Raw genomic sequence first — 10,082 nt, 5'->3', positions numbered from 1 at the left:
GTTATGAATTCTCTCATTGTAGCAACTCATGAAATAAAAGAAAACAAAATTACTCTTAGCCACTTGTAACCTTCCTCAGTTTCTGTGATGACAGCAGCCACATATTAGAAAAGGGGGTAGATGGTGCTAAACACCACATTTTAAAATTGTATATACAAGTTAATTTAGTTTGTACTTTTAGGTAACAGGTGCACTGGGTGCCAGAACAGAGAGGTGCTCTTACTCTCAGGATCTATTCTCACTGAAAATCCCTCTTCTGTTTAGATCCTTCATGTTGTTAATGAGTCACTTCAGCCTCAAACTCAGAGTTAAATAGATTAATTAGATTTGGTAAAAACATGGTAAAAACAAAAAGTGTTAGTCACACGTATCATAGTAGGCAATAATTGAATCACTTTCTCGTTCCAACCCATCTTTCAGGTTGGAGACCATTTTCACTTTGTTCAGTTTCTGAAGCTGAAAGAAGAACCCGGAGTTTTGTATTTTATGACAAATCTCAATTCTCTCACTAAAGTAAAAGCAGAACACAGGCAACTAACTCACAACTGGTGTTTCTCTAGCAGACTGGGAAGCACTAAAGATTATACTGATTTTTTTTGATCCCATGTGAATGAATGAATAAACATTTTAAAGTGCCAGGCACTGTGCTAAAGGCTAAATGAGACATTTCAGAGTCCCTAGTCCATGGTGCCAGAGCTCTTGGAAATTCTGTATTGTGTCTGGTTAAATTGGAAGGTAGTGGACAGAGACATAACTCTGCTCAAATTTTATCTCTGATACTTATTGTTTGAATGATCCTAGACTAAACAACATCACAAAAAAATGAAATGAATTTTATTTTAAAAGGCAAAATTGACTAGTTACTAGAAACTTTACTCTATGCGTCAGTCAAGTTATTATCTAGTAGCACTGGGCTAAGGGCTGAGTTCAGCTTCACTTTCCTCCTGTGTAAAATGAGGTACTTGGCCCCAAAAGCTTCCAAGATCCTTTTCAGCTCTAAGTCCTACAAATTGTAGACTTATTCTATCACTAAATTCCCAGCCAAAGAACACTGCTAAAATGTTCTAAAGTCTAATGGTTACACGGCATCATCTGACTGTCATGAATCTAATAAGACAAATTAGCTTGGGAGGACAGGCATCGTGGGGCTGTTGCCCAGCTTCCATTTCTTTCTTCTTTGTTTCTCCTTTAAACCCGAAGATGCTTCTCTATCTTTCACTGAATCTACGCTTCCATCCAGTCCAGGGTCAAGTAGTGTTGAAACCAATAGAGAAGTATCCACTATGGAAACATTGTATTCCAATAGAAACATTCCCTGTATCTAAATTAAACTCTGGTCCCAAGACCAATGAATGTACATGCAACTGGAAGGACTAAACTGCACTGTACTAATCTCATCTCAATATTAGAATTAGAAATGAATTGTGTTAATTTCCTGTCAACAGTAGAATAATTCTTTCTAAATCAGAAGATCAGAGGAAATTGCAACTAAATGGAAAGTTAGAAGCAAATGAAGGAAATTAGTAAAATTAATTTTATAGTCATCTAGGGCAATGAGAAATATCTTATGGCATACTTGGCTCTCCAGTATCATAGAACTCATTAAAAAATGTATAGAAATATCACCATGAAATGAGGAAGAGATAAAGAAAGTCAAAGAAGTACCCAAACCTTCAAAATTAAATCAATATATATTTTAATATGTGGTGAATTTAGAGCAAAGATAGGCATAAGAGGATGGTGAAAAATATGTGAAAAAATATGATTTAGGAGAAACAATAGAGTTTACTGGCTCTTCAGAGGCTTCATATGTATTTACCAGAAATATTTTACATGAGAAAAAATCACGAGGCAATGGACAGAGTGAGCACTAAACAGTATCACACACACACACACACACACACACACACACACACACACACACACACAAATGAAACTGAGTTTATTTTAAAAGACAAAACCAACTAGTTACCAACATGACCATCATTTTCAAATTAGAGCTATCTGTGTAGTAGAACCAGCAAAGATCAAAATTAGTTTTAAAATTTTCAGAAGAGGGGGCAGGTAGCTAACTCAGTGGATTGAGAGCCAGGTTCAGAGGTGTGTGACAAGGATATCACTTTAAAAGACTGATATATATTAATTTAAGGTCGCCAAGGAATTTATCTATGTAATTCCTTAATGAAAACTCAAGTCAGCAGTCAACCTTTTATGGAGTTTATTTACAAACAGGAGGAAGAAAGGTATTGAGAGAGAGAGAGAGAGAGAGAGAGAGAGAGAGAGAGAGAGAGAGAGAGAGAGAGAGAGAGAGAGAAGGGAATAGGGCTTAAATACCCCCTCTGTTTAGGCTGGGCCAAAAGGCCCAAGCCCTTAGATAGCTGAGGCAAAGAAAAGAGATCAGTTCCTATCACTCACATGACCAACATGGAGAAACAGTCTCAGGGGCCTCCACCTCCAGCCTCCTTCAGAGCAAGCTTCTCAGAGCACAACCTCTCAGAGCAAAACCTCTCCAACCACCCCTCAGTCCTCAGACCCCACTATCTTTAAGGAAACCATCCAAGTTCCCTCCCCTCAGTTCTCACATCTACCAATCACTGTCCATGTCTTCCCTGTGCCAATGGTGGCTCTAGCTTAACCCAGGACCGCCCAGAGGTCTGCCCCTTTGCACATGTCTGTTGAAGGTCATATTCTCAAATAATTAAATTTTGATCTATGCTGCAGCCCTTCCTAAATCCTGTTAGGACTGAGTAGGGTGGAGATTGTAAGTTCCAAGACCTGATTCTGTCATTCCAAGAATCTCTAATGTACCAATTCTAAAATCAATCATGACTCAAAGAACTTCCTGTTCTATGCTTAAGCATAGGTCAAAGCCCTTTCCATTGTTCAGCAAAAGGTTTCTGTCCTAAAGTAATCTTAAGTAGGGAGGAGAAGGACCCTCCCATGCCAAGGGGGTTCACATTCCAATAGACTATCAGTAGGAAATTTTTCAAGTATGAAATTTCCCAATGGTGAAATTTCCAACATTTATAAGTCTAAGAAATTTTAAGGTTTATAGGTGGGAGGTTCTGGGTTCAAATTTGACCTCAGACACTTCCTAGCTGTGTGACCCTGGGCAAGTCACTTAAGCCCTCACTGCCTTGCCCTTACCACTCTTCAGAATTGGAGCTGACACACAGAATTGATTCTAAAGATTTAAAGATTAAAAAAAAAACTTCAAAAGAAAAGATAAAAACCAGTGGAAAAAAGAAGACAGAGTATGAAATCAAGATAACAGTTATAACTTGACCTTTTAATGCTCCCAAATGGTAAAGTATTGGAGGAATAAACATTGACACAGATTATAACAAATTACTAAAGAAATTTAACTGGATATAAAACAATTGCTCTTACAAGAAGACCAAACAAACTAGATACTGACTCAGCAAGTAAATATCTGATGCCCTTGCCAAGCAGAGAGAATGAGCAGCCAGGACAAGAAAGATTTAGAATATAAAATCACTTATAAAAATCCTGTGTTCTAAGATGGTGAAAAGTTCTGTGGACTCCCCCTTGAAGTTCACCTCAGGCTGAATAACAATCAAGAAATTCAAAGAGAAATGACAGCAACTTAACTTCTTCTACTCTGAAACCCCAAGCCAAGGACCATAGTGAAGAGGTCCATCAACAAAGCTAGATTGCCAGCACAGACAAATAAGTCCAGTCTTCCAACATGGTCAGATGGTCAAAGACCCATATAATAGACCAGTTCTATTTCCCAAGGTAACAACAGCATAGAATTCTCCAGATAGAGCCCCAGAGTAGTCAGAATGCCTCAGGTGGGAGCTGCAGCACTATCTTCCTGCATTTTACAATTCAATCCAAATAGAATTCTGTTTTTTTGTGAATGACAGCTCCTTTTTCTGTTTTTTAATTGATTGCCATTTCCCAACAGAAGCTTACACCACTGCTTCTTGGAATTCCTGGTTTTATTCAAACCTCCCATCCTCTTGTTTATTTAATTTGGAAATTTTTATTCTTTCCTTTTATTTATATTTTTCTTCCTCTTTTTTCTTTTTAATAGTCAAGTAAAATAACCCTTCTCTTCTGGTTTAAACTTTTTTTTCATTGTGAGCCATTTTCTAAAAAGAAATTCCTTTTTTTTGGTATTCATTATTTCACTTCCCTTTTCCTACCCTACACTTTTTATTCTTTGTTTCATTGTCCTTATATTTTTTCCTTCTATTATTCCACATGGAATGAAAACTTCTAAGGTATCTACTTTGAGATTCCTTGTCTAAACAATTTCTATATTATTATTTTGTAAATCTTACTTGAGTGAGTCAGGAATTAGCCTTCTAGGTTGTTAGTTCATCAAATTGTTACCTTATTAGGGTTCTTGGTATTTTTTTCATGGAGATATCTGGAATTTCTTGGTGTGAGAAAAAATACCTCCATCCCTCAGTGCACTCCAACAGTTAATGAGAAGTCATATCTAATGACCTGGCTAGCCTGACACCTAGAATCAGCCTGAACATCAGTGTTCAATGTTGTCATGGAGGGAGGACCTAGAGGTATAAGGCACGCAGGGGAAGCAGAAGTCTTTTTAGGGGAAGCAGAAGTCTTTTTACTTCTGCTCTGCTCTTGAACAGACTGGCTCCTTGGGCTGGTGCCTGGAGATCCTGGTAGTCAGTATGGAGAGAACAATGCTGGGCAGAAACCTAAGACCAGATCTACCTTCATTTAGTAAGGCTAAATCTCTCTCACCTCCACTTTCTCATTCATGCTTAAATTTATGCTCTCCTAAGTGCTTAAAATTCCATTTCATTCCTTACATTGGTGTTCCACCTTTCCCCCATACTATTCAAGTTCTGGGTAGTTTTCTTGTATTTCTTGCATTATGGTGTCCATGATTTTTGGTTTGTCATTTTGAGAGACCTATGATTCTTAAATTGGCTCTGCTCATCTTATCTTCAAAATTAATCACTTCAGCTTGTATAGAATCTATGTTGTTGTTGTTTTTACCTTTGTTAGTTTTTACTTTGCTCAGAATTCCCTATGTGTATATTCTGAATCTGTAAATCTCTCAAAATCTCTTCAGAAAGTTTCTGTTGTGGATTTATTGTTTTCTTGTTAAGGTTTAAAATTCTTCATTAAGAGCTACATTCTATTCTCCAATATTAATTTCTAATTCTTTCTTTCATGATTTTCAATAGACTCTTTTTCTAACTTTTTTAGTCACACATCCAATTCATTGGTCTGTTCTTTCTCTGATGTGAATGTTTAGAGACATAAATTTTCCTGAAAGTACTAATTTGGCTGTATCTCATAAATTTTGGTATGTTGATTCATTGTTACCATTCTTCCTATGATTTGTTCTTTGATCCACTTATTCTTTAGAATTATTGAGTTTCCAATTAATTTTTAATCTGCCTTTCCATGGCCCTTTCTTGAATGTAATTTTTATTGCATTACAAAGATACACTTAAACACTGACCATGTGTAAGGGTGTAAAAATTTCACAAATGCAGAAAAACAGAAATACTGAGTAAATGTCATGAACTGCTGAGAAAAAAAATGCATATTCTTTTCTATTCCAATTCAGTTTTCTCCAAAGGTCTATCATATCTAACTTTTCACCTCTTTAATTTCTTATTTTTTGGCTATATTTGGTTATATTTATGTAGTTCTGGAAGGGGAAAGTTGAGGTCCCTGACTTGGATAGTTTTACTATTTCCTCCAGTAAGTCATTTAACTTCTTAAAAAATTTGGATGTTATACCATTTGGTGCATATATATGTAGTATGGGTATTACTTCATTGTCAATGATGCCTTTTAGCAAGATATAATTTCCTTCTCTCGTTTAATTAGATCTATTTTTGCACCTTTGAGATCATGATTGCTACTCCTACTTTCTTTACTTCAATCGAAGCATAATAGATTTAGTTCCTGCCCTTATCTCTATGTGCCCTTACATTTCAAATGTGTTTCTTGTAGAGATTATTGTATTTTGATCCATTCTGCTATTGGCTTCTATTTTATTGATGGGTTCATCTTATTCACATTTATAGTTATGGTAATTAACTGTGCATGTCTCCACCCCCCCCCCATTATACTTCTATCCTGTTTATTTCTCTCTCCTTTCATTGTTCCTCCTCACAAGTAGTTTACTTTTGAGCATCATCTTCCCAAGTTTTTCCATTAGTCTTTCCTTCCATTAGTCTCTGCTCTTTCTCTCATCCTCATCCTTATTTCTCTATAGGGTTAGATTTCTATATTCAACTGAGTGTGTATGTCATTGCCTTTTTGAGCAAATCTGATGAGTGGAAGGTCCAAACATTTCCCCCTCCCTCAAACATTCCCTTCTATTATAATGGCCTTGTACCTCTTTTATTTGAAATAATTTACTCATATTTCTCCTTTCCCTCTTCTCCCAATGCAGTCTTCTTTCTCATCTTGTTTTTTTAAATCATCTCATAATTAATTCACAACCTCTGCCTATGTATATTCCTTATAATTGTCCTAATATTGATAATATTCTGAAAAGTTATAAGCATTCACTTCCCTTTTAAAAACACAAACAGTTCAATCTTATTAAATCTTTTTTGTTACCTTCTTATGCTTCTCTTGGGTTTTCTGTTTGTCAAATTTTCTATACAGTTCTGGTCTTTTCATTAGGATGCTTGAAAGTTTGCAGTTTCTTTAAATATTCATTCACCCCCTCAAGGATTATACTAATTTTCACTGGGTGATAATTCTTCATTGTAATCCTATTTCCTTTGCCCTTCAGAATATCATATTCTAGGTCCTGCAATCCTTTAAGGTTAGAAGCAGCTAAACCTTGTCTTACTCTGTGGCATTACAATATTTGAATTGTTCCCTTCTGGCTGCTTGTGAGGACTGTTTACTAATGTTTTATCTGGACCCTAATTTAGTCTTGGTGGACTTCTCACCTTTTCAAGACAACAGTGGAACAGCACACACAGAGTCTGAATAACTCTTCTACCTTTGAAAATTCTTCAACATCAAGTACTGGAGTGAATTATTTTGTTCCTGGGCTGCAAACTTTCTTTTCTTGGAACATTGACTAATCCCTGTTATACTCTCATCGTATTTACATGTAGTTTTGATGATGTGGTTTTGGTAAATTTAATCAATAGCCTTTTACTCACAGAAGTTGTACCCATTCACGATAAGATTATTTTGCTGTGCCAAAATGCCAGCATTTTTCTTCAGATCAGAGGAGAGATAATGTGAATGTGAAATTCCTTACCCTGCATGTTTACATTTACTCTAAGGATCAGTAGGTATTTTACATATCCTGTTCTCTAGTCATGTTGTTTTATAAGTATTCAATGCTTTGTAATATCTGCAAAATTACCCTCAAGACCTTGGTCAAAGGCCTTCCCAGCATGTTGTATACATGCATACCATGTGCTCAGTCTCTGACCCTTGTCCTACCCTTCTGATTCCTCCACTCTGCATGTAATACCTCTTGCACATTTCTGACTTCAGGCTTATGGCAAGCCTAATTTATGGGATCTGGTATCTCAAGGCTCAAGGTCTTTGGTTGCTAACCGGAATCCAGCTTGATTGTGAGACTGGCCCTCTCTCAATAAACCTATTTCTTTTTGGCTTAGAAACTTGGTTTATATTTTTTGCATCTTGGCTAATAAATCCTTCCCACAATTCCTTATCTACTATATGGACAAGTCTTGGTGGCACACTGTGGAACTTGTCTTTCTGGGCCATCAGGGTTTATACTTCGCATTTCTATTTTCAGACTGTGGGTTTAGCATCAGAGGAGCTGAAGCAATGTGGAGACCAATCTCCTGGGTGGCACTAGTGCCTATGGACTGTAAACTATATATAGTCCTAGAAAACAGTGCTAGTCTAAATTTTCATGTGCGGCAATAAGATCAGAGACCAGTGCTGAAGATGCAACCAGACTAGAAATAGACGTAGAGTCAGGATCCACGGCGGGAAGTCCTGGATGCTGTCGCCTATCAGTTTATTGTCAAGACCAGGGCACTGGAGAGCCAGGAATGAGGATAAGGATTTTTATCTTTCCCTTATTCCTTCTCTATGTCTGAATGGAGTTTTGCTGGCATACCCATGAGAACCCTGGGTCATTGTAATAAGATGACAAGGCACAGAACCCTATTTCAATAGAACTTTGGCATCATACAATTCTCAAATTAATAACTAAAGCACAGGGCTAGCCTTGCTTCTTCCTGGCTCAAGAAATTTTGTGGCTTTCTATTGTGTCTAGAATGATGAACTTTCTTTACTTCTGTATTTCGTGCCCACAAAATGAGGTCAGATCTTTGGCTTAGGATGTTGGCCCAGTTTTTTAGTTCTTTCATAACTCTGATGGATTTGAGGCCTGACAGTTACTCTTAAACTGGTTTTAACAACACATGTCCATTGCTTATGCTACAGCTTCTTGGAGCCACAGATGAGAGGCAAGGGGACAACAAGGGAAGATGAGCGGCTCTCAAAAAATAAAAATTAAAAAAGGGCTTGGCAAAATCTTAGACTAGAAGTACTTGTGTTCCCTAAATATCCCATATGCTCCAAAGGGTTAAAGGGTACATATACATAGTCCAGTGAGTTAGGGGGCATTCTTCCAAATCTAGGACCTATTTTTAAGGCTATTCTTTTATTCTATTAAAGATTCCATCTGATTAATCTTATTTCTGATACACAGCTGAGGTAGGAAGGCAGGAAGGGAGAAAAGAGGAAGAAGTCAAGCATTTATTAAGTACTTACTATGTTCCAGGCATGGTGTGTAATTCCAAATTGAAATTCAAAATAGGTATGCACACAAGAAACTTGAAGTAAAACCTTTAAGAAGACTGTTTGGAAAGTAGTAAATCGATAATGAATTCTATCACAATTTTTTAATTATATTTAGATATTACAAAAAACAAAGGATAAAATCTACTCCTTTAAGTTACACAGTGCAAAATGGAAGCACCCCCATTGTTTCAAAGGTGCAAAATCAAGAAAAAATGCACAAGCACAATAAATGTACTCAATTATTTTAAATAATATTTCCTGAAATATATTGTATTTAAATGAGATATAAATCAGGTTGTAGCTGATTTGAAAGAGGAAGAAATCAGTTTTTTTATTCCAACATTAAGTATAAATAAATGAGGAATTTTGTTCTGGAATCTTTTGAAACTTCCTCAATATCTATGTCTTCTGTTCTTTGCCTTTTGGAGAAAACATTGCATTGTAAGGTTGCCGCCTTTTGGGACGTGGACAAGGATCAAGGTCTTCCTTAATGTACCCTTAGAAAAAAGGGAACAAAAATCAAAATCAGAATTTTCAAAATTAACTCACTGTCAAGAAAGATATATGCGGGTAAAATCTTATGTTGTTTGCACTTTTTGTTTCCTATAGAAATTCTTTCATAAAACTATTTTTAACCCTAAAGTTCTTAAGTATATTTCGCTGTGCTTAACTCTGGGTAAGAAGGTGGGAGCCTTGATATTCTGAGGCTCCATTTATGGAACAAAAATTCTGGTAAGTCTTAATCCAAGCTGGAAAGGCTTTGAAAATAAGCCTGGTGGCCATGTTATGTCTGTTAGTTAAGGACTAGCCAAAGTTCAAAGAAACGCATCATCAGGTTGACTGGGTTATGCATTTTTCAGTCACAGAAACTCTTGAAGACCATGTATTGAGTCTTGGAGGATTTATGATCAGAGAAATTCATCGATGTTTCAAGTATTCTGAAGTATGAAATACTTTCTGTTTATTAAGGCTACTGTTTGAATTTGCGCATGATCAATGAAAAGGAAAAAAGAGCCAGTCAAACAACCAAATAACAACGAAGTGCCACAGGCCAGTAGTGGGGGAGTTCTGGTTCATGGGCCAGGCCAGGTGCTTGGCTTGACTTTATCACCACAGAGTCAAAGAATCTCGGAATTTGAAAGGCTTGGGAGGTCATCTAGATCAACTAATTAATTGAACAGGAATCCCCTTTACCATATTCCTTATGCTTCTGCCTGAAATGCAGTGATGGGAATCCTAATGCTTTCCCCTGAGAATACTCATTTTAACTGATGCAAAATTTTTCATGCAGCTACCTATCTACA

The 10,082-nt window shown here is 36.6% G+C and overlaps 1 protein-coding gene across 9 annotated transcripts in view; it reads right to left on the bottom strand.

Moving 5' to 3' along the window:
- Positions 1–8,860: 8,860 nt before the first annotated feature.
- The window catches only part of RBBP8 (RB binding protein 8, endonuclease), a 112,851-nt gene continuing 111,629 nt past the window's right edge, over positions 8,861–10,082 (bottom strand). For all 9 annotated transcript variants that reach the window (XM_056823787.1, XM_007487624.3, XM_056823790.1 and 6 more), the window contains one exon: positions 8,861–9,275. In XM_056823787.1, the coding sequence (XP_056679765.1) occupies positions 9,178–9,275 (98 nt within the window). In that variant the 3' untranslated portion in view covers positions 8,861–9,177. The remainder of the gene's footprint in view (positions 9,276–10,082) is intronic.

The sequence above is a fragment of the Monodelphis domestica genome, chromosome 3 (genome assembly GCF_027887165.1).
Source record: "Monodelphis domestica isolate mMonDom1 chromosome 3, mMonDom1.pri, whole genome shotgun sequence".
In the NCBI taxonomy this organism is placed as follows: Eukaryota; Metazoa; Chordata; class Mammalia; order Didelphimorphia; family Didelphidae; genus Monodelphis; species Monodelphis domestica.
Note: the sequence above shows the minus strand (reverse complement) of the source record. Positions and strands in the feature narration are given on the sequence as shown.